Raw genomic sequence first — 23981 nt, 5'->3', positions numbered from 1 at the left:
CTGCTCTGGTGAGAACGTATTTGCACATGCTCGTACCATGGGAAAGGCACAGGACTCATTGCAGCTGCATCTGCCTGGGCCGGTGATTATTAATTAACGCACTTCCAGCTCGTTTATCTAATCAGCATAACTGGTTTCAGTTTTGGCCACTGTTTTCCCTCATCAGGTCGGTAAAGAGGGGAGCTCGGGTGCCCCAGGAGCACCGGGAGGGCAGGGACCGCCGGGGACATCGGCACAAGGATGGACATCAAAGAGGGAGGGGAGGGGCACCGGGCACCCCGGGCTCCACACACACAGACAGACAGACAGACAGAAACACACACAGGGCACCCTCTGCTCACACACACAGACACAGAACATGGCAAAAGCCACTCTGGAGCCTCCCCAGTGCCACAGCACAGCCCCTGCCTCCTCATGCCCTTCCGTCTCTGCTCCTGCCCGTCCCTGTCCCCTGACCCAGCTCCCGAGCTGCGGTGGGATGCGCTGGCACAGGACAGCCCAGCTGAGGAGGAAAGGGCTGGTTGTGGTTCGGAGCCCTGCACCGAGCCCTGCACAGCTCAGCCCGGGCCAGCCGTGCGTTAATGCAGCCGGCCCTGCCATCCTCCCCTCCGGCTCAGAGCCCACAGCCCTTAACAGGACAGGCTCGGCATCACCTGCCCTGCAGGCTCTGCCACTCTGCAAGGCTCTGTGCCACGTCCATTCCCTGGCATTCCCTGGCATTTCCACTTCTCTCCACTGCCTTTTCCCACTGATGAGACACCGGATCAAAGCCCAGAGCAGGACAGGGTGTGAAGGAGTGTGTGCTCCTGTCCCAGCAGCCAGGCAATGCCCTGGGTGTGCCTGCTGCTCCAGGGCCTCAGACACACATCCCACCTTCTGAACACTGGGCAGGAATTCCTCCCTGGCAGGGTGGGCAGGCCTGGCACAGTGCCCAGAGCAGCTGGGGCTGCCCCTGGATCCCTGGCAGTGCCCAGGCCAGGCTGGACACTGGGGCTGGGAGCACCTGGGACAGTGGGAGGTGTCCCTGCCCACGAGATGAATTTCAGGGTCCCTTCCAATCCAAGCCATTGCAGGACGCTGTGAAAATCCGTGTTTTCCACCGGGAGGGAAAGAGCGGCTCTGCAGAGAGGAGGGAGAAGCTGGGAGTGACAGCAGAGAGCAGCGCAGAGCTGAGGAGCTCCGGCAAACCCCGGCGGATCTGTCAGCTCGCAGCAGAGCGAGCGGAGCCGGCCGTGCCCGTGCCCGTGCTGCCGCCTGCAGGCACCGGGCACCGCCGCACCGGGCACTGCCCACAGCACACCGGGCACCGCCGCACCGGGCACTGCCCACAGCACACCGGGCACCGCCGCACCGGGCACTGCCATGGCACACCGGGCACTGCCATGGCACACCGGGCACCTCCGCACTGGGCACATCCACACCGGGCACTTCCACACCGGGCACCGCCATGGCACACCGGGCACCGCCATGGCACACCGGGCACTGCCCACAGCACACCGGGCACCGCCGCACCGGGCACTGCCATGGCACACCGGGCACCTTCCACACCAGGCACTCCCACACCGGGCACTGTCCAAGGCACACCGGGCACCTCCGCACCGGGCACTCCCACAGCACACCGGGCACTTCCCAGGGCACACCGGGCACCTTCCCTGGCACACTGGGCACTTCCCCAGCACCACAGGCACTGCCCATAGCACACCAGGCACTCCCAGGGCACACCAGGCACTCCTGGGGCTCCAGCCCCTTCCCCAGCCCTGTTCCCTGCCCTGGCCACGCTCCAGCCCCTGGTGTCCCTGCTGTGGGGGCCCAGAGCTGCCCCAGGGCTGCAGGAGGTGCCCAGCAGTGCCAGCACAGCCTTGGGTGGCTCCATCTCCAAGGGCTGGTGCCCACCTGCGCTCTGTGCCCATCTGGGCTCCGCAGTGCCTGGCTCTCCTCTCTCAGAGCACTCCCACTCCGCTCTGGAGCGCTCAGCACGCTTCCCTTCCTTTCTGGAAAAGCCAGCAGCTGACACGTTTTCACCAACACCTCCAGAGCGGGCCAGAAATAAACCAGCCTTTGAAACGGAGCTGGGGAGACGAGAATCCAGCTGCACTGAGGGCTGGCAGCTCCTCCTGCCCTGGCACCAGGCAGCCTCTGTGCCAGCAGCAGGGGGGCACCTGCACCCCGCTGGCATGGGATGGGGGCTGGAGGGAACCACAGCATCCTTAGGGCTGGAAAAGTCCTCCAAGGTCACAAAGACCTCCAGGATCACAAAGACCTCCAGGATCACAAAGACCTCCAGGATCACAAACACCTCCAAAGTCACAAAGCCCTCCAGGATCACAAAGATCTCCAGGATCACAAAGACCTCCAGGATCACAAAGACCTCCAGGATCACAAAGATCTCCAGGATCACAAAGCCCTCCAGGATCACCAAGACCTCCAAGGTCACAAAGACCTCCAGGATCACCAAGACCTCCAGGATCTCTGAGTCCAGCCTGCAGGGAGCTGCCTGGGAAGCAGGACTTCTGCCAACAGTTCTGCCTGCTTCACTGAGGCTCTCCTTTGAGGACAAACACCAAAAAATAAACTCTAAACTCCTCCACAACTTTTTGCAATTTCTCACTAACACTTTCAACAACTTGCTATTTTTCCTGAGAACACTCCTGATGCCTCTCGGGGGGGACAAGCCCCCCTGAGAGCGGCGAGGAGCACCTCGGGATCCCCCGGGGCCAGCCCCATCCCACGGACACGAACCCGGGCGTGTCACGGCTCCTCTGGTGTGCCAGGACGTGGGAGCCGGAGCCAGCCGGGCGCGGGGGAGGATGGCAAGGATCCGGTGCTGCCACGGGTGTCCCAGGCGGGGTCCCTGCCCACCCGGGGGCACTTCACACCCCTGGCTTTGACTCATCCGAGAATAACCGCGACAGCTCCGCCGGGGCTGCCTGCTCCCCGCGTGGGCACAGCCTCCTGCCCAGCCTGGAGCAGCTCAGCCCTGCAGGGATGTCACTGCTGTGCCCACAGCCAGCCATCCCCGGCTGCCACCCGCGGGCACGGCTCCAGCAGCCCCCAGAGCCCGCGCTGGACAAGGGGCTTCACAGGAGCGGGGCTCAGAGTTTGTGAGGTGCTTGTAGGCGTTATCTCCTGGGAACTCGAGGTGGCAAAAGCCTCTGGAGATGGGATAATCCTGATCCCTGGCACAGGATTGTCTGGGGAACCCTCCAGGGAACCACACCCTCCCCAGGGTCCTGCAGATGCTGAAATTCTACATCGCTCAAAAAACGTTTTGAAAATCTGTGCCTGGAAGTGCCATGAGCCCTGGAGCCCCAGGCAGGCTTTGCCAGAGGGGCTCAAAGCCTTGTCCTGCCTTGCAGGGGCTCCTGGGCACTGGCAGCCCCTGGCAGCACGTACCTCTGTTGGTAACTCCCCATGTGTGGAGATGCAAGGCTTGACTCTACTTTCAGAAGGCTGGGTTATTATATTATGATATATATTATATTAAGATGCTACCTTAAAACTATACCAAAAGAACAGTGAGAAAAGAATTCGTCAGAAAGCTAGAGAGAACAAGAACAGAATGCAGAACAAATTGTGACTCTCAGGGTCCGATGCAGCTGCATCTGTGGTTAGAAATTAGAAACAACCAACGTGCCCCAATCCCAGCTGCACCTGTTGCATTCCATGCAGCAGATCACTATTGTTTACGCTCCTTTCCTGAGGCCTGCAGCTCCTCAGGAGGAGAAAAGCCTAGCAGAGGGTTGTTGATGAGTGCCAGGGTGCCATACCTACGACGGTGAGCACGTCCTTGTCGATGTCGGCGCGGATGTAGATGCGGCCGCGGCGCTCCGTGTGGTCCGTCCCGCACAGGCTGGGCACGTTCATCACGCAGCGCTTGTGCACGTTCATCATGCAGGCTGTGGGACACGAGGGGACACTCAGCACCCTGCCACGCGGAGCAGGGCACGGGGACGAGCTGCCCTCCTCCTGGAGCGGGGTGGTGTGGGGGGACTGCAGGAGCAGAGCGAATGGATCCGCAGAGCCTGGGCTCAGGAACACACAGGAGCCCACTGCCAGCACCTCTGGGTGACAGACCCCAGGGCTCTGGGCCCTGCTCAACTGCCTGAGTTCTGCTGCCTCATTGAAATTGCCTCCTGTCGCCCCCAGGTGCTCAGCTGGAGCCAGCAGGAGCCAAAACGGGCATTAAAAACTACCCGTGTGCTGTACACAGAGAGGCATGAAGATCTGTCTATCTATAGAGATACACAGATCAGTATTTACATTTTAAAGCGGCTCACTTCCCCTTGGCAGCATTCCCAAGGTTCTAAGGAATAAGCTGTTCCCAGACAGCCAAGCTTCCCCATCCCCGAGCAGGGAGCAGCCGAGCTCGCTGCTCCCACCGGCGCACGCTGCTCGTCCCAGTCCCCCTAAATAGGAACACCCAGGATTAACTCGGAAAATTACCCATGCCATCCCCTTCCCTCTGCTTCCAGCCCCCGGTTTCCGCTCGCTGCGCAGCGACTCCCGGCTGGCGGCGGCACCGCGCGGCTCGGCCACAGGGTGTCACCCGGAGCCAGCCTGAGCGCCGGGGACGCGGGGATGCTGCGGGGCACGGGGGATGCGGGGATGCTGCGGGGCACGGGGGATGCGGGGATGCTGTGGGGCACGGGGGATGCGGGGATGCTGCGGGGCACGGGGGATGCGGGGATGCTGTGGGGCACGGGGGATGCGGGGATGCGGGGATGCTGTGGGGCACGGGGGATGCGGGGATGCGGGGATGCTGTGGGGCACGGGGGATGCGGGGATGCTGTGGGGCACGGGGGATGCGGGGATGCTGTGGGGCACGGGGGATGCGGGGATGCGGGGATGCTGTGGGGCACGGGGGATGCGGGGATGCTGTGGGGCACGGGGGATGCGGGGAGCCTGCGGGGGATGCGGGGCACGGGGGATGCGGGGATACGGGGCACGGGGGATGCAGAGATGCTGTGGGGATGCGGGGCACAGGGGATGCGGGGATGCTGCGGGGAGGCCGCGGGGGATGCGGGGCACGGGGGATGCTGTGGGGATGCGGGGCACGGGGGATGCGGGGAGCCTGCGGGGCACAGGGGATGTGGGGCACGGGGGATGCAGGGAGGATGTGGGGAGGCTGCAGGGCAGGGGGGATGCGAGGAGGCTGCGGGGCACGTGGGGCACGGGGGATGCGGGGATGCTGCGAGGATGCTGCAGGCAGGGCGGGTATCACAAGGATGCTGCTGTGGGGGTGCTCCTGGAGAGGAGTTTGGGGGGTGCTGCCGCAGTGGGGGACGTGGGGGGGGCTGCACAAAGGGGTGTGGGGGTGCTGCTGCAGAGGGATGCGGGGAGCCTCCCCCCAAGGCAGAGCCTTGCCCTCCCGTCTCCCTGCAGCAGCCCCGGGGTGCCCACAGAGGGTGAGGAGGGGCCCACTCGTGTCCCTCGGGCACTCAAACCCTGCAGCTCCACACTGCTGGCACAGGGCAGGGGCTCTGGGCTGCAGCCCCTGATCCTGGGGTGCCCGAGCCCCCTCCCGTCAGTCACTTACTGTCACATTTCATCCCCTGGTGAATGAGCCCGTACAGCAAGGACCCGCAGTGGTCACAGAAGGTGGGGCTGGAGTACGTGTGGATTTTAAATTTGTGTTTGCTCCGGGGATCCTGGGAGGAAAACAAAGGCCACAGATTAGGAACTTGCATCCAGCGTTGGCAAGGCAGCCCTGCTCTCCCCATCCCAAGTGCCAGCTGGCCCTGGAGGTGCTGCTAATGGACTTCAGTCAACTGCCACCGACTCGTGGGGACCTTTTCCAGCAACCACCAGGATCCAGCTTTATTCCTCCTCATCTGTGTTGCCATAACAATGAGAAGCAAGGCACTGGCTTGGCTGGGGATTTACTGTTTTTCAATAACTCTGACTTAGCACGGAAAACACCAGGTGAAAGTGGCAGGTAGGAACCAACAGAAGGGCTGGACACTGCCCAGCTTCCACGCAGGGCAGGAAAAACCAGCCTTGATTCCATCTGTATTAAGCCTGCCCAGGGAGCATCTCCTGTGCTCTGCTGCCAGCCCTCCCTCACACTCCAGGCATCCAAGCTGCTTAGGGGATGCTTTAATATTTTGAGCTTTCTTACAAGCAAGGGCAGGTTTTTGCCCAGCAGCACAGGGTGCAGAGCAGCAGAGCCCAGTTTATCCCTTCATCCCTTCTGCAGGCACTGGGCAAACTCCTGGGCTCCAGAAGGGTCAACAGGAGTCAGAGCCAAACAAACCCAAATTGTGGGATCAGAACGGGTTGGGAGGGAACTTAAATCCCACCCAGTGCCACCCCTGCCATGGCAGGGACACCTCCCACTGCTCCAGGCTGCTCCCAGCCCTGTCCAGCCTGGCCTGGGCACTGCCAGGGATCCAGGGGCAGCCACAGCTGCTCTGGCACCTGTGCCAGGGAAAACTTCCAGAAGGAACAGCTTCTCAGCAGGGAGACAGAGCCCAGCACTGAGGCAGAACGAGGGTTTGGCCTCTCTGGCATGTTGTGGGCAGGAGAGGACAATCCTGGAGCTCGGGGGAGGCTGGAGCAGGGCTGGGCAGGGGGAGCTGCTGGGGCTCACACCCTGGGCCAGGGGAAGGCTCCAGCAGCAGCAGCTTCATTTCAGCTCACGTTAATTGTTTAAGGGTTAGGGACGAGGCTCAGCTCCTGGCTCTGTCATTGGAGCTGAGCAGCTTTTTAATGGCCTGGAAAGCTGCCCAGGCTTTAGCAAAGACACCTTTTCAGGGCACTGCGAGCCGAGTAAATAAATAAAGAGTGGAATCAGAAGCGAGCTCTAACACCACTGCCAATACATTCCATCCCCCTGAAATTCATTTCCCAGCACTGTTGCACTGGAGCCTGCAGCTGCATTAATCACCAACATTCTGCAGCACAGAGAGCCCCAGTGGCACCTGCAGGGGGAAAACCAACAGAGCTTCCTTGAACTTGGTCTGTGCCGTGCCAGGGACGGGGCACAGGCTTCAGCCAAGGCACTGAGGCTGGAAAATCTCACATTTTACCCCGAGGAAACGGCTTGCAGCCAGCTGCCAGCAGGGCTCCAGCTGGCAGGGTGGCAGGGAGGCTGAGGGAGCAGGGTCACAACAGCCTGTCCTCTGGAGCAGCCAGTTCTGCAGTGACCACAGGCCTGAGAGCCTTCTGCGTTCCTCAGCCGCTTACAGGAGAGCAGAGACATTAAGCCTGGATTTTAGGCTAGAACAGGAGGTGGGGGGAGTTTCCCCCCACGAAACTCAGGGCAGGCAGCTGGGACTCAGCCTTGAGGTGGTCTGGAAAGTTCCAGCCCCAACCTCGCTGTGATCCTGACTCCCCAGCCAGTGTCCTGGGAGGGAGGAGCTCCCTGGCTGCCAGCCCTGCATCCTGCAGAGCCCCGGGCACAGCAGCCCTGCAGCAGGCAGCCAGGCAGGCAGGGGACACGGGGGTGCCACAGGGACCCCCGAGCTGCTGCACTCCCTCCCAGGAGCAGAGACAACTGCTCAGGCAAGCGAGAGCATCAGTCATTCATAAAAACACGAGCTCTGTGCACAAGGAGGCAGCTCCCACTCTGTGTGAAGGAGCTGAATTCCCACTGGGAGCCAGAGTTCGAGAAGGCAGAGCTGGAAAAGCAAAGAGTCAAAGCAGGCTGGGCTCCCCAGAGCAGCACCCTGCCCTGGAGGGGTTCCCCTTCTGCTGCCACCCCAGGGCAGAGCCAGAGGCTAACGGGGTGATGGAGCTGCTGGGCTCTGGCACCTCAGAAAGAGCCAGGGAGTGGCAGTTCTGGGGATCATTCTGAGCAGGGCTGAGCCTCTGCACAGACTATTTTTGTACCACGGAGACAGGACTGACGAGAACACTGCGCATGCAGATGCTGAGACTTAAAACAAGAGTGGTTAAAAAGAAGTTTGCCAAGAAAAGAAAAGGCTCTTCTCCTCCCCCAGCAGCGCTGAGCCACAGTGAAGAATGGGGCAGGAGCAGCTTTCTTTGGAGCTGGAAATTGCCATGAGCAGAGCCAGAGCATGGTGAGGCCCTTCCCTTCCCTTCCCTTCCCTTCCCTTCCCTTCCCTTCCCTTCCCTTCCCTTCCCTTCCCTTCCCTTCCCTTCCCTTCCCTTCCCTTCCCTGTCAGTGCTGCAATATCCCATCCCTGACTGATTGCATCTGAGGTTTCTCCATTTGTTTCCTGGTCTAAACAAGAAGAGAATTCCTCCCTGTGAGGTGCCCGGAGCAGCTGGGGCTGCCCTGGATCCCCGGAGTGCCCCAGGCCGGGCTGGAGGGGCTGGGGCAGTGGGGGGTGACCCTGCCGTGGGTCTCCCAGGGCACTGGAGCTCCAAATCTCCTGCAGCAGAGCCTGGGGAAGGGGCAGCTGCACCCACGCTGAGCCAAGGGTGTCTGGAAGCTCTGCACTCACATTTGCTGCGTCTGACAGAACACAGAGCTTTGCCTTCAAGATTAGGGGCTGCTGCTTTCCCCGTCTCATTGCAAAGGAAGCTTTAAATTATCTCTGCTGAAGAAGAATTAGCACAGTTCATGTGAAGAGACCATTTTAAAGTGAATTTCATAGTGATTTAAGCAGCATAATGGCAAATACAACACAGCCACAGCCTGCACCGAACAAACCCTGGCAGGGACACAAACCCAAACCCTCGCAATGATCCCCACACTTCCTGAGTGGAAAACCCCCTCGGTGTGCAGGGGGCAGCTCACGGCAGGCACAAGAGGTCTGGCTCCCCTGGCAGGGGAGGCACGGCTGGCAGGAGGCAGGTCAGGGCTGGCAGCTGGGGTGGCACGGTGCCACTGTGCAGGCTGCTCCGGGGACACCCAGCACAGCACAGCCCCAAACAGCTCCAGCTGTGGCACAGCACACAGCCCCAAACAGCTCCAGCTGTGGCACAGAGAGCCCAAACAGCTCCAGCTGTGGCACAGCCCAGAGCCCAAACAGCTCCAGCTGTGGCACAGAACAGAGACCCCAAACAGCTCCAGCTGTGGCACAGCACACAGCCCCAAACAGCTCCAGCTGTGGCACAGCACAGAGCCCCAAGCAGCTCCAGGTGTGGCACAGAGAGCCCAAACAGCTCCAGCTGTGGCACAGAGAGCCCAAACAGCTCCAGCTGTGGCACAGAGAGCCCAAACAGCTCCAGCTGTGGCACAGCACAGCCCCAAACAGCTCCAGCTGTGGCACAGAGAGCCCCAAACAGCTCCAGGTGTGGCACAGAGAGCCCAAACAGCTCCAGCTGTGGCACAGCACAGCCCCAAACAGCTCCAGCTGTGGCACAGCACAGCCCCAAACAGCTCCCTGCTGCAGGACTGTGCCCCCAAGCTGGGCACACGCTGTACCACCCAGCTCAGCCCTGCCAGGGGGCACAAACCCAGCTCATCCCTGCCAGAGGGGCACAAACCCAGCTCAGCCCCCCCAGGGGGGCACAAACCCAGCTCATCCCTGCCAGAGGGGCACAAACCCAGCTCAGCCCCAGGCTGGCACTGCAGAGCCCGCAAAGGGCAGGAGCCCCCACGCTCTGCAGCCCCTCCAGGGCTCACAGACCCTGCCCAAGGAGGGCAGAGCTGCTGAGGCGCCGGGCTGGAGCCACGGCAGCCTGGCAGGAGGGGCAGGGCTCTGCTGGGGCCGGGCAGGCAGCAGAAGGGGCTGGGAGGGAGCAGGGCAGAGACATCTTCATCCCACGGGAGCTGTCAGCGGCCAGCAGGTGCCCTGCTCCGGGGGCAGATGGCACAGCACCGAGCTGGAGAAGTTAATTAGCAGGACAACAGAGAGCAGCGAGCTGCAGGAGGTTGTGAGGAATTGCCAGAGCTCTGGGCAGCCCAGCCCAGAGGAGCTGTGAGCAGGGACTGGTCCTGGACAGCACCGGGGGAGAGGGGGCCTGGGGGCACAGCACGGAGCCCTCTCCATGCAGAAATCCTTCCTGGAATCCCTCCTGAGGCCCTCTGCCCAAGCCACCAGCAGGACAATTCACACACAGAACTGACATGGAGCCGCACTGCCCGTTACCTTCCCAGAGCAACTCTGATATTTATTAGCACACCCTGATTAGATGACCTTTAACAGGATCATGAAAGAAGGTCATTTTGATGATTATTTTGCCTACAATTTAAATAATTATGCATCCTGCTAATAGCTCCAGCTATAATTAGGTTTGCCAACTGGAATACATTACACAGGCTGAGTGTGGGTCCTGAGACCTCGCTGAGGGTCAGTCACACACAGGGAGGGGGCTTGGGGCTGCAGCCCCTCCTCACCCTCCAGGAGGGACCAGAGCCCAGGACAGCAGTGTGGGGCCCACGTCCTGCCCTGCCTGCAGAGCTGTGCAGCACCAACACAGCCCTGTCTGCAGCACCAGCGCTTCCACTGCTTCGTTCCCTGCTGCAAGAAGCAATTAATCTTTCATTTTTCCCTGCTTGGAGACACTATCATGTGTAATTAGTCCTCTCTCCCAGATGGAAGCTCCTGCTCGGCAGCCTTGCCAAGGTTAAACACACAGCCACACTCCCACTCTCCTCAAGGAGCTTCAAACACAAGCAGCTCAAACAGAAACAGCCGGGTGGGAGCAGGGAGCAGAGACGGGCTCTGACATTTCCCTGCTCTCCAGGGCTCCTGCTCTGCTCCCCCAGTTCTCAGTGCACACACCAGCCCCCAGCCCCTGCAGCCCCCTGAGCTCCAGTGCAGTAATTACAATTATCCATTTGTTAAACTGGAAGCTTGCAGGCGGGCCACGGGCTCTGCACAGGTACAAAATGGATTTCTCCTCATTCTCCAGCACTGCGAATGCACAGAGCTCAGGGAGCGAAGTTAGGAGATATTTTTAACACGTTTTTCCTCCTTGGCTCCAGGAAGGGCCACAGGGAAGGGCAGCTCTGGGCTCCCAGCCCAGCCCAGGCTGCAGCAGCCTGCCCTGAGCCCTCGCTGCCAGCTCAGGTGAGCCCACTGTGGGCTTTGACTCCTGCCCTGCAGCAAACTCCCTCCGAGGGGACCGCTGGAGACTCCCGTTCATGGAAGAGTCACCAAACCAGCCCTGGAAGGAACAGACCCTGATGGCAGCAGGTCTGCCCCCAGCGCAGGGGCTCTGATCCCCACGGTGCTTGCAGGGCCCGGGAGCAGAGGGAAACTCAGATTCCCACAGCACAGCCCCTGGTCCCGGCAGTCCCGAGGCCAAGCAGGCATCCCTGGGTGCTGCAGCTGCTCTTCCTCTCCCGAGCCAAAGCTCCTTCAGGATGATATGATTATAGAATTACAAATATGATATGTTAGAGACATAATTATGCTGCTGGAAGAGCAAGACTGACGGTGCAGGAGGAAGGAAGCTCGCCCTGCCTGCATCCCCCAGTGCCAGCCCCCAGTGACAGCCCTGCCAGAGGGGCAGGGACAGACCCCAGGGGCTCTGGCGGCCTTTGCTGAGGAGAAATAAAAGAAAATAAATTTAAAAAAAGAAAAGAGGACAAAAAAAGCCATAAAAGGGCAATTTTCTCCCTGCCTTAGTCCCAAGAACTGCATTCCATCTTCATTTTCAGATGTATTAAAAGATTAAGGAGCAGTGCTGGGCAGCTGTTACCTGCCTGCTGCCGTGCCAGGGTGCCAGTGCTGCCCCAGGGCAGCAGGGAGTGCCAGGGAACGTGCCAAGGCCCTTACCCAGCCCTGCTGTGCAGGGGGGTCTGCTCCATTTGGGACAATTTCATTCAGACCCTTCCCCTCCCTGGCAGGGGCTGCCCAGGGTCACCCAGAGCTGCTGGGACCCCTGCCCTGGGGCCTGCTGGGACCCCTGCCTCGTGTGCCACTGCTCGGGCAGGGCTGCTGCCAGCTGCCAGGGAAGGGAAAACATGCAGGCCAGCCTCAGAGGGGACAGGAGAGCGTGCCCTGGCAGTGCCCAGGTGTCCTGGCAGTGACCAACAGTGTCCCAGCAGTGCCCTGGCAGTGCCCTGGCAGTGCCCAGGTGCCCCAGCAGTGCCCTGGCAGTGCCCAGGTGTCCCAGCAGTGCCCTGGCAGTGCCCAGGTGTCCCAGCAGTGTCCCAGCAGTGCCCAGCTGCCCCAGGGCCACCCTGAGCCGTGGGCTGGTGCCCCCCAGCATCCCCTGCCCGCCTGGGGCTGTGCCCAGCAGCAGCTCCCTGCCCCCTGCACTGCCAGCCAGGCTCCCCAGGGCACACCCAGGGACCCCAGTGCCCACCAAGGCACAGGTCTGGGGGTGACACTGGCCCCAGGGCGGGTCACAGCGACTCACTGCCACTGCTCTGTGTGTGTGTGAGGTGACAGGGGACAGAGAGAGAGTGCCACAGCTGCAGGGAACCCCGCGGTGCCACACGGTGCCACAGTGCCACATGGTGCCAGAGTGGCACATGTTATCAGTGGCACATGGTGTCAGTGCCACACACTGTCACGGTGCCACACGGTGTCACAATGGCACACACTGTCACAGTACCACATGTTGGCAGTGCCACATGGTGCCACATGGTGCGAGAGTGGCACACGGTGTCAGTGCCACACGGTGCCACAGTGGCACATGGCACATGGCACAGACCCCGTTCATGGCACAGCCCCTGGCAGTGCCACAGAAGGGAGCAGGGCTGCCCCGGGGTCCAGCCCAGCCTCAGCCTCCCTCCCCTGCCCAGGCAGCAGCAGCTCGTGCCACGCCTCCACGGGCAGTCCCTGCCTGTCCCTGGCACAGGAGGGCCTCAGGGGCTGCTGTCCCAGGGTGACAGCAGTGCCACCCTGCCACCTGGCCCTGGCTGGGCAGACAGAGGGCTGGGAGGGGAAGGGGCACCAGAGCAAAGCTCCCCCCCGAGCCCCCTGGCCTGTTCTGGGACACCCAAGGAGTGCCAGCCTCACCTCCCGCAGCCCCGTGCGCCGCCTGCTCCCACCACTGCTATTTTTAAGGGTGAGAGCTGTGGTGCTCTGTCGTTTCCCCAATTCGAGCTCCTCTCTCCCAGCAGTTCCCCAAATTAGGCAGTTTCCACGGAAAGAGCCAGACCTGCCAGACAGAGCTGAGTGGTGCTGGCAGAGCCGGGCTCCCCAGCTCCCTGCCCCAAGCCCGGGATGCTCCGGGGAGGAAATCCTCGGGAAAGAGCTGGGGACTCGGCCAGCAAGGCTGGGCTGGTTTCTGACACAGGGACAGACAGAGGGACATCGGGGCAGGGCTGCAGCTCAGCCCAAAGGGAAATCTCTGCCTCCCCCGTGCTCCCCCTGCTCTGCTGAGCACAGGTCACTGGCTAAATGGTTTGGGTGCCTCAAGTACCCCAGAAACCCTGAGAGTCCCCACAACCACAGAGTCCCAGTCCCTGCAGGGATTCAAGAGCCACGTGGGGATGTGGGGTGGTGGTGGCCTTGGAAGTGCTGGGGAATGGCTGGGCTGGATGATTCTTAGGGGCTTTTCCAACCCACACCATCCCACGAGCGGTGAAACAGCAGCCCTGGGGTGCCCTGGGGTGCCCGGGGTGCCCTGGGGGAGCACCCTGTGCCCAGCCCAGCCCCTGTACTTACATCCGAGGCAGGGCCCTTGTCAGCACCCGGGCAGGAGAAGGTGACGAATTCATGGCACCTCTTGTGCACCACGAAGCAGCAAACTGCAGAGAGAACACAGGGACAGGGTCAGGGCACGGCGCCACGCGAGCCAGGAGGCAGCAGGACAAACCACAGCCACCAGGATTCCTGAGCAGGGCCACGGGGGGTTCGAGCAAAGCCCTGGCAGGTTTTAAACCTTATGGAATATCCCCAGGCAGAGCAGGCATTTTGGTAAAACTCAGCAGAACAAAGTGTTGAGTGAACGTCAGAGGAGGGCTGGGAACAATTCTGTTCCTCTGAGCTCATTGTCACTCGTGGCACACGCTCTGAGGTCACTGCTGGGAATAAAAAGAGGGAGAATCTGGCGTTCGTGGTATCTGAGCTGAAAAGTGCATGTGGCCAAAAATGGAAGATTGTACCCAAGGGAACAGGTGGGCAATTTTCCTCCCACAGCTCTGCTTTTCTCCAGCATCTCCCCAGCCTCCGTTTGCCAGACCAGCAGCCACGCACGTCCTCCTCCCTCACACACGTCAGTGCCAGCCTTGCCCTTCTGGGAGGCACAGGGAAATCAATCCCACTGCCCCTGCCCAGGCTGGCAAGCAGGAGCACCCAGAGCTGAGCCCCCATCCCCAGAACCACCAAACCCCTGCAGCAGGTGCCTGCCTGAAGTCGCCAGCATTGATTCTGCACTTTGTGCAGCCAAAGCTCTGCATTTCAAGGCTGTTTTTTCCCCAAATGCCAAATAAGCACCTCATCTTCGGTGACAGACCCCAAAGAATCATTTGTCACTGTAGGTGACTTCAGCTGATGGCCCAGACCCCCCTCCAAGGGTCTCAGATGCCCCTCCAAGGGTCCCAGACCCCCTCCAAGGGTCCCAGACCCCCTCCAAGGGTCCCAGACCCCCTTCCAAGGGTGCCAGACCCCACTCCAAGGGTCCCAGACCCCACTCCAAGGGTCCCAGACCCCCTCCAAGGGTCCCAGACCCCCCTCCCAGGGTGCCAGCCCCTCTGACCCTGCAGCTGGAGGGGCAGCACTGCTGGGCTCCCCAGGCTGGGGAGCACAGGCAGCACCTCGCAGCCGTGTCACCTCTGTCCCCTCCTGGCTGCAGGGCTGGCCTGGCCACCTGCACTGTCACCCAGCCCCGGGGGGCTCAGCTCTGAGCATCCCCCCGTGCCTGGCCCTGTGGGAGCTCAGCCCCGGGGAGCAGCCCTGGTGCCCCCCTGCTCTGCCCCCCGGCTCTCCCATCTAACCCATCCTTCCCCCAGAGCTGCAGCCACGCTGAGTAAAAGCTCTGCAAGGTGAGGAGCAGGGGCTGAGGTTTGGAACAGAGCACAGCACCCAACGGAGCTGTGCAAGAGCGGAGCAGGTTCCAGTCGCAGCCACATGGGATTTCTCCTAAGGAACAAGGAAAAGGCAGGTGACATCAGCCATGAACCTCACAATCCCCTCTTTGTGCCCTGCCGCATCCAGCTGTAAATTCATTTTCTTTTCACATTTTCCATTGTGAACAACAACAAACCCAGAAGGTTTTAGAGGCAGAACAGCTGCCAAGAGCTCTCTCCTCGCAGGACCTCTCACTTGCTTTTCTGACTCAAACAAACAAACATTTTCTTGAAAGCATTGCTCACCATTTCTGTCATTTGTATGTGGAGACAGAAGCATCTGGGAAGCAGGAAGGAGGAAATTAGAGCTCTATTAGCAGGGATTTCTCCCGAAGTGTGTGTGCAAACTCCGGGACACCCCGAGCACGGGCTGGCTCTGCTGGGAGCTTCCCCTGGAGCTGGGACCATCCCAGCTCTGCAGGGACACCAGAGGCCACCAGGCTGGACCTGCCAGGGAAAGGTTTGGGTGGAAGGGACCTTAAAGGCCATCCCTGGCAGGACAGGGCTGGAGCAGCCTGGGACAGCGGGAGTGTCCCTGCCATGGCAGGGTGCCACTGGAGGGGCTCTGAGGTCCCTGCCACCCAAAGCACCCCAGGGTTCTGTGATTCTGATCCGTGCAAGGATAATGCACTGGAGATGGGCAGGCAGAACACCTCCCTGCCCACCCAAAGCACTCCAGGGTTCTGTGATTCTGATCCGTGCAAGGATAATGCACTGAAGATGGGCAGAACACCTCCCTGCCCGTGCAAGGCAAGGCAGAGCTCTGTGCCCCAGCGCAGGGGGCTTTGCTCCCTCTGCCCCCCAGGGAGCTCCAGGGCCTGGCCAGGGTCCACTGGAACATTTCCCGTGCTCAGGTGAGTGCTCCATCCATGCACAGGGAAAACAGGGCCAACAGGGTGAACCAGGAGCAGTGCCAGCAGTCCTGTCTCAGCTCCCACGCCTGACCTGCCCCGTGGATGTGAGGAGGCTGCAGAGACCTTCCTTCCTGCTGTCATCACACTTCAGCAGTCTCAGCCCATGTCTCTGGCAGTTCAGAAGCCCCAGCACGAGCAGCAGCTTTCCCAGGTTGCTAATTAGACCGTTAATTTGTAAATCTTATTATTTGGGTAATAAAGTTATCAAATCCCACTGGCTGGCTACAAACATCCCAAGCCATTTGTACACAACAAGAATGAAAGATTAACCTTTCCCTTTCCTTTCTGCATAATGCAGGAGGGTTTCCTGGCCCTAACTCTCCTTCAGGGCCAGCTCCTTGCAGGGGTCTGGGGAGACCTGTCCTGGCAGAAGGGAAGGACACAGACCCCGTGGAAGGCAAGAGGCAGAGCCCTGGGCCCAGCAGCTCTCCACAGCCTCAGGAGACTTGCTGGAATGCACATTTTTCACAGCAGCCCCAGCACAGTGTCTCAGATCTGAAAAGATTTCAGTGAAAGATCAGGGCAGGATCACACACCTCTATTCCCTGGGATCCTGACACCGTCCTGGGAAGAAAGATCCCCTGGAAGGTTGGGTTTGAGGGCTAAGAAACCACAACAGCAGCAGGGCACTCTCAAACCCTAGGCAATGTCTTACTGGGAGGATGAAAAGAGAGAAAATGCTAGAAAATGCTAACACAATATTGCTCAAATATATATATACACACACACACAGAGAAAGGTGTCTTGGCTTAAAGCACTGCTCAAAAACCCTCCAGAAAACCATGAAGCAGTTTCCCTGCTGATTCCCTGCTGATTCCAGGAGCTGCCAATCACAGAAACCTCATCAAGAGGTGTTCCAGGCGTCGGGGGGCTGAGAGCACCAGGGCTGGCCCTGGAGGGAGCAGCAGAGCAGCCCCAGCTGCAGCTGCCCAGGCTGCAGAGCTGCTGCACGCCTGGAGCCGTGCTGCAAAGCCCTGCAGCAGCCCTGTGCAGCTGTGGGAGCAGCACTGCAGCCGGGCTGCACAGGGCTGCTCCCTGCTCCCGTCTGCACCACGGCAACAGGCTCAGGAGCCTTCCTGCCACCCCTCACTCACACACTCCGGGGCTGTGCCCGAAGATTTGCTCTCAGAACACAAATCCCTCCTAGGCTGGGGGTGGTGCCCAGGAAAAGCCCTCCGAGCCCTCTGCCCGAGCTCCGAGCTCCTGCCACGGGCACAGCACGAGCACAGGTACTGCCAGGCAGGGAAGGGCCAGGAAAGGCTCACGGCAGTGCTTCACTGGCAAACTGCTGAGGCTGCCGAGCCCACCCTGAACCGCACAAACCCGTGGCACCCCTGGCACAGGGAGGAGCGGGGGTGACAGATGCCCTGTGCCCAGCTGGCACAGGAGATGGGATTGGCACGTCTCCCACAAGGAATGTCCCAGCTTCAGGAGGCACCCAGCCCTCCCCAGAGCCAGCCCTGCCAAGCTGCTCCCTGCAGGAGTGAGCCCTGCCTGCCCCCCCAGCTCCATTTGTTGCACTAATTTCACTGTGTGAACTCCTTGTCCCCGTGTTCTGGAGAAGGAATCATCCATTTTCCGAGTCCTTTGCAGAATGAATAATTCAGGGACGTCACCTCTGGTGGCTCCTGAGCCCAGCCCTTGCCAGAACACACATTCCCAGCAAAGGGAAGCCTTTGTTCCTCCCTGTCAGGCCAGGGAGAGGTCTGGAAGCACCGGGAACAGTCTTGGATGCAGCATGTCAAGTGAGGGAGACAGATGGAGAGTTAACAGAGACAGAAGAAGGTTCAAGCAAGACTCATCTCAAAACCAAAGCCAGGGAGGGGTTCAAGCATCCCCAGGGAGCTGACGGAGCTGAGCTTTGGCAGATGGCTCCAATATCAGGGAAGCTCAAAGATTATTTCAGGCATGTCTCAGTGTGTAGCTGCTCCCTTCCAACCTGTGGATATTCTCGTTTGGATAAGGTCTCCGCTTCCCAAGGAACACCAGCTTTAGGAAACAGCTTGGAATTCAGATTAGCAGAACCGAAGGAAACAAAATAACACCCAAAAAAAAAGAGAAAAAGACTTTTTAAGGGAGCTTTGTGCTGCTCCACCCACGCTGGGCAAACCCCGGGGCCAGAGGCACCAGCCCGGCCCCGGGGAGGGACCAAAATGTGCCCCAGGCAGAGCTGCCCACGACTTTCCTTTCCATGCTAAAACATCACACTCACGACATCAAACAGAGCCACTGAAGCATGGTAATCACAAAATAAGGGGAAAGCAGGGCTCCAGGAGGGGAAGTCCTGAATTTCTGACAGCGCTTTGCAGCTTTTAATCACCGAGCGCACACCGAGAGAGAAGCTGAGCTAAAATTTGCGCTCTTTGGATTTAATCCCCAGCTTTGCTTAAAAGCTTTCTGGGGTTCTCACAGCACAGCACCCGTCAGCCCCCCAGACCTCGGCTGTGTTCCCACTGCCAGCTCCGGAGGCAGAGCAACACCGGCCGTGAGGCACAGGGGGCTCTGGGCAGCACCGGGACCAGCGCCAGGGGAGGGGCGACACGGGGCAGGTGACACGGGGCAGGTGACATGGGGACACGGGGCAGGTGACATGGGGCAGGTGACACGGGGCAGGTGACACGGGGCATGGGGCAGGTGTCATGGTGACATGGTGACATGGGGCATGGTGACACGGGGCAGGTGACATGGGGCAGGGTGACATGGGGCAGGGTGACACGGGGCAGGTGACACGGGGCATGGGGCAGGTGACATGGGGACATGGTGACATGGGGCATGGTGACACGGGGCAGGTGACATGGGGCAGGGTGACACGGGGCAGGTGACACGGGGCATGGCGCAGGTGACATGGGGACATGGGGCAGGTGACACGGGGCATGGGGCAGGTGTCATGGTGACATGGTGACACGGGTCAGGGTGACACGGGGCAGGTGACACGGGGCAGGTGACACGGGGCATGGCGCAGGTGACATGGGGACATGGGGCAGGTGACATGGGGCAGGGTGACATGGTGACATGGGGCAGGTGACATGGGGCATGGGGCAGGTGACATGGGGCAGGGTGACATGGTGACATGGGGCAGGTGACATGGGGCATGGGGCAGGTGACATGGGGACATGGGGCAGGTGACATGGGGCAGGGTGGCATGGTGACATGGGGCAGGTGACATGACCCGTGTGCTGGGTGCTCCTTGCCTGGGGGACAAAGGCAGGGACACCAGGAGCCATGGGGTGTCACCACCAACGCCCAGCTGCAGCAGAGCTGGGTACAAGTGGCACCTGCAGCATTTGGGTAAGCCCCAGCCCCTGTGATTCCAGTGTCCCCAGTGTCCCCAGTGTCCCCAGGGCCCCGCTCCAGCCCAGCAGCTGGGCAGGGAGGCTGCTCTGCCCCTGCTCTCCCAGGGACACCTTTAGCACCCCTCCCTCCTCTTTCCATTGACAGGGGCTGGGTATTTTGGGCCCAGCCACGTGCTTTCAGAGGACTTCATGAACAAAACACCCCGAGCCGCCTGCGGTTTTCCATGAAATCCCACAATGAAGTGACAACATCCTCTGCATGACAATGAGCGCGCTGGGGCCGGGCGGGATGAGGAGCATCAATCATCGCCGGCAGGGGAAGGGGAGTGGGTGGGCAGGGACGATGACAGCAGCAGAGCTTGGATCGGGGACAGATCCAGGGACAGATCCTCATTCTGCAGCGCCCAGAGCCGCTGCAGGCCCCGGGCAGGGCTGCCCGGCAGCTGGCCAGCTGCTGTGGCTCTGGCTGGCACGGAACCCGTGCCACGCTGGGATGGGCAGAGGCTGAGCTCCTCCACCAAGGGCATGGCACAAGTCCAGCTCCTGCTTCTTCTCCACATTGTTCGGGTCAAAAAGGCTGCTTGGGCAGCAGAGCATCCCAGCATCCAGAGACACCCTGGGGGAGCAGCTCTTCCCCTGCCCTGGGCCTGTCCCCTGCCCTGCAGGTGCATGGCCCAGTGCCACCTCAAAGCAAGCCTTGGAGAGACCACCAGCAGCTCCTGGAGAGCCTCAGGGGGCTCTGTGCAGCGTGGGGCATGCAGGCACCACGCTGCCCCTCCCCAGAGCCCAGCACAGAGCCGGGCTGCAGGGAAGCTCCAGGGCAGGAGAAGGCTCTGTTTCCCTGCTGGCACCCTTGTCCCTGCCGGAGCCACGCTCTGTCCCTGCTCCAGCTCCTGCTCCAGCTCTGTTTCCCTGCTGGCACCCTTGTCCCTGCCGGAGCCACGCTCTGTCCCTGCTCCTGCTGCAGCTGCAGCTCCCACCCCGACGGGAGCCCTGCAGGGACGGAGGGGAAGGAGCTGCCCCAGCCCTCCATCACAGCCAGCTCACGCTGCAGAGCACTGCCAGGGAGTTTTTCCAGTTGGAATTTGGTTCTTTCCACGCTGACAATCCCCAGCTCGTTCCTTAGGAGCCTGGGTGAGGAGCCCTGTGACCCGAGAGGGTGGCACGGGGAAGGGACACTCTGGGCAGGAGGGGACAGCCCCCCCCGGGGCCAGGTGGCCAAGGCAAGCAGGGACACTGCTGATGGGGGGCACAGGGGCTGGGGGAGGAACAGCCAGGGGTCAGCACAGGAGAAGCTCCTGAGATGCAGGATGGATGGACAGACAAACGGGGACATGCAGGACACCCTGCAGCCCCTCTGAGCCCAGACCTGGCCCCAAGGGGCTGGGCTCTGCTCCTGGGGACATTCCCGAGGACATCCCTGGTGCCTGCAGCCAGCTGCACTCACCAACACCCACGCAGCAGCCTGGGAGCAGCCCCAGCCCACAACGACACCCTCAGCTCCTCCAGCAGCCAGAGATGAAAAATAAGCACTCTGTGATTAATCAAAGCCCCGAGGGAGCAGATTAAACGGGCTTGGCAATTAGTTCTGGGTTTCTTAGGAAGGCGCTGGAAGCCAGTGGAAAGCTGCTGCAGTCCCTGAGGATGAGCACCGAGTCCTCCTAAAACCCTGCACCAGTTACACAACTGTGGCGATGTGTTAAATTACAGATGGTCTCAATTAAAAGTGCAGAGATGGAAAGGAGGCTCGGAAAAAAAAAAAAAACAAAACCAAAACACCAACTCCACACAAGAAGAAAGAGAAGATCATTAAAAACTTGGCAGCCTACTTTGACTCTGGTGACCTGGTAATTTAATATTGTAATTGAAACTCCGGGTCAGACTCTGGAGAGGAGGGAGAAATATGGAAAGGTGTCCCGGCAGGAGCAGGGCTGCCCAGGGGACAGGTCAGGCACGAGGAGAGGGCAGTCCCAGCACTGATAACCCCCCAGCCCAGCCTGGGCTCCCACTGCCCCGAGCCCAGCTGATGCCTGCTTTGAAGGCATCCCTTGTGTCACAGCGCATTAATCCTGTTCACGGCAGATAAAAACCCCGTCCCCAAAGTGCTAATAATGCAACTCCGTTAAAGCTGGATTTTGTAGCTTATCTCCAAGACAGAGGGGGGAACTTCACTCCCATTCTCTTCCTTGCATCCCCCACCATCCCCCTTAATTCTGGATATTCTGAGTGCAGTGTTATTTCCACAGGCAGAGCCCCGGTGGCACTGCCAGGAGCACTGCTGCACCCCAGACAGGCCAGGCTGGTGATGTCTTCCAGCACTCAGAGGGCCCCAGTTCCAGCTGTGCCTGCAGCTGGTGCCCACCCAGCTGTGCCAGCACTGGTGCCACTGCCAGAGTGAACAGCCAGAGGTGGCTCCAGCCTGGACAGGGACACCCTGCAAGGTGGGGGGACTGGGGAGCCCTTCCAAGGGGCTGTGCCAGGCCCCCACCTTCCCTCCAGAGCTGTGAGCCAAGAGTTGGGGTCCAACACAGCCCCCAAATGCAACAATTTCAGCTCTTTGAACAAAACACCATCAGGAGCAGACCACAAACCCAGAGTTATTGCCCAGGGCTGGGAGGCATTTACACACTGCTAAAGAGCACGGGCTGTAATCCTGCTCCCCTCTGCATTTCTAAAAAAAGCCACTACACTGCATGGTCCCTTCGCTTTCCAGGAAGTGCAGAAAACAAAAATAATCATGAATACAACAGAAACATATTTTTTTTGTGTCCGATATGAAGAGTAATGACTTCCCTGCTGCTGCCTCAGGCTTATTTTCAGCTGGCAGCATCTTAGGGGGGTTTGTTCTCCACACACCGAGCCATGTTTGAAGGGTTTCTTGAACACCCAGGAACGTGAACAGCTCGATCTAACGACAAGTGAAAGCATCAATTAGGCAGGGCCCTGCTAAGGTGAAGCTGCCTTCAGAGGATTTTCATTTGGTGTTGCAGCTGTGCTGCTGTGCACAGCCCTGGCTTTCCAACACCAAGCACTGACCAGGTCCCCTCTGCCCCCAGCACAGCACTTCCCTGGTGACCAGCACAGGGATCCCTGGCATGAACTCGGCCCAGAGGGTCCCAAAGACCCCTCCCAGTCCAAACGTGCCCTGGCAGCACTCTGGGCACAAGCAGCTCGTGCCACAGCACAGCTCTGTGCACACCACTGAGCCACGGGCCCAGCCCAGCTCCAGAGGCTCTTCTGTCCCTCTGTGGCCCCTCTCTCCTGCTGCTGGGTGTGCCATGGCATCCCCTGCCTGCTGCTGCCCGGCACAGCTCAGCACCACGGCCCTGGCACGGGCAGGGCATTGTCCCTGCAAGAGCAGCGTGTCCCCAGAGCTCTGCAGCTGAGGGGGGTTCTGGGGGGCCACAGAGCTGGAGACTGCCCCCCAACACCCCCAGCACCTCCAGCACCCCCAGCACCCCCTGCACCCCAGCACCCCCTGCACCCCCAGCACCCTCTGCACCCCCAGCTCTGCTCCCAGCCCCAGCAGCGCTATCACAGCAGCTCCATCTGCTCGGGCAGGGCTGACTCACAGCCCCACGCTCCACCCTGGCCCCCCACGCTCTGCACTCCCACGGCACCCAGCAGCCCCCCATGAGCCACAGACTCAGCCAGGATGCTCCCTGGGCACTGAGGCTGCTTTGAAAGAGAGGAGAAATAAAACCAAGCGTTATTTGGTCTCTGTCTGTGCTGTAAAGAGCTCCCTGCTGCCACAGAGGGAGGATCAAACCCCCCAGGCTGCCACAGGCAGGGGAGGGATGTTCTCCACCAGCAGCTCTCACCAAAGAGCCTCTCCAGAAAGCCCCCAGCAGCTCGCAGCCCCCAGCAGAGGCTCTCCAAAGAAACACCCAGCAGGCAGCACCGGGAGCCAGGCGGTGCCCAGGGAAGCAGCAGCAAAGGGACGGAGCACTGGAGAGCCCCCTCCCACAGCAGCCCCTCTGTGGGGCAGCCCGGGGTGGGCAGAGGGTCAGGAATCAGCAAACACAACAGCAGAGCCATGGCCAGGGCCCCCAGCGGCAGTCCAGGCCTGTCACACACCCCCAGAGGGTGTCTGTCTGTCTGTCTGTCTGTCTGTCACCAGGGTTTGTCCCAAGCACACACCAGGCCTGTGGCCAAGCAAGGCACAGAGCTCGGCTGCCCCAGGCTGAGCAGACACCCCTGACCCCACGGAGAGCAGGGCACAGACCCTGCTGGGGCATTGTCCAGGGGATGCTCCCCAGGAAGGGATCCTTCCCATCTTCCAAATCTGTTCCCAGCAGCAGCCAGGTCAGTCACAGGATTGTCCTGGTGATGCACCTGGCAGGAACCAGCCCCTGGGCACATCCCAGGATCCCTGAGCAGCATACTGGGATCCATGAGCAGCACCCCAGGATCCCCGAGCAGCACCCCAGGATCCCTGAGCAGCACCCCAGGACCCCCGAGCAGCACCCCGGGATCCCCGAGCAGCACCCCAGGATCCCTGAGCAGCACCCCGGGATCCCTGAGCAGCACCCCGGGATCCCTGAGCAGCACCCCAGGATCCCTGAGCAGCCTCTTTGCTGTATTTCCTGCACCCCGGGGTCCCTCAGCCAGCCCAGGGCCCCTCTGCCAGTGCCATCCCAGTGCCACCACCCCAGGGGCACGGTGTGGAGCAGAGGTGGACAGGCTCCAGCTGCCTGAGGCAGCCAACAGCTCTGGCTTCAGGTAACAGCCTGGATGTCAAGAGGGAAGGACACGCCGTGGCTGAGGCTCCCAGGGAACCCCAGAGCAGCAGCGTTCTCTGCCAAAGGCTCCCGAGCTGCAGCCCGACACAGAGCAGGCCAGGGGACAGGCCAGCAGCCCTGGCACTGTTTTCAGAAATAATTTGCTATTTTG

The 23981-nt window shown here is 60.7% G+C and overlaps 1 protein-coding gene across 3 annotated transcripts in view; it reads right to left on the bottom strand.

Moving 5' to 3' along the window:
• PRKCB (protein kinase C beta) overlaps nucleotides 1-23981 on the bottom strand; it is a 93504-nt gene that overhangs the window by 41800 nt on the left and 27723 nt on the right. For all 3 annotated transcript variants that reach the window (XR_010348197.1, XM_064390614.1, XM_064390615.1), the window contains exons 3-5: nucleotides 13479-13561; nucleotides 5537-5648; nucleotides 3768-3896 (exon numbers count right to left, since the gene is read on the bottom strand). Coding sequence is in view for 2 of the 3 variants with exons in the window: in XM_064390614.1 (XP_064246684.1) it covers nucleotides 3768-3896; nucleotides 5537-5648; nucleotides 13479-13561 (324 nt within the window). In the remaining variant the exon portion in view is untranslated. The remainder of the gene's footprint in view (nucleotides 1-3767; nucleotides 3897-5536; nucleotides 5649-13478; nucleotides 13562-23981) is intronic.

The sequence above is a fragment of the Passer domesticus genome, chromosome 15 (assembly GCF_036417665.1).
Source record: "Passer domesticus isolate bPasDom1 chromosome 15, bPasDom1.hap1, whole genome shotgun sequence".
Classification (NCBI taxonomy): domain Eukaryota; kingdom Metazoa; phylum Chordata; class Aves; order Passeriformes; family Passeridae; genus Passer; species Passer domesticus.
Note: the sequence above shows the minus strand (reverse complement) of the source record. Positions and strands in the feature narration are given on the sequence as shown.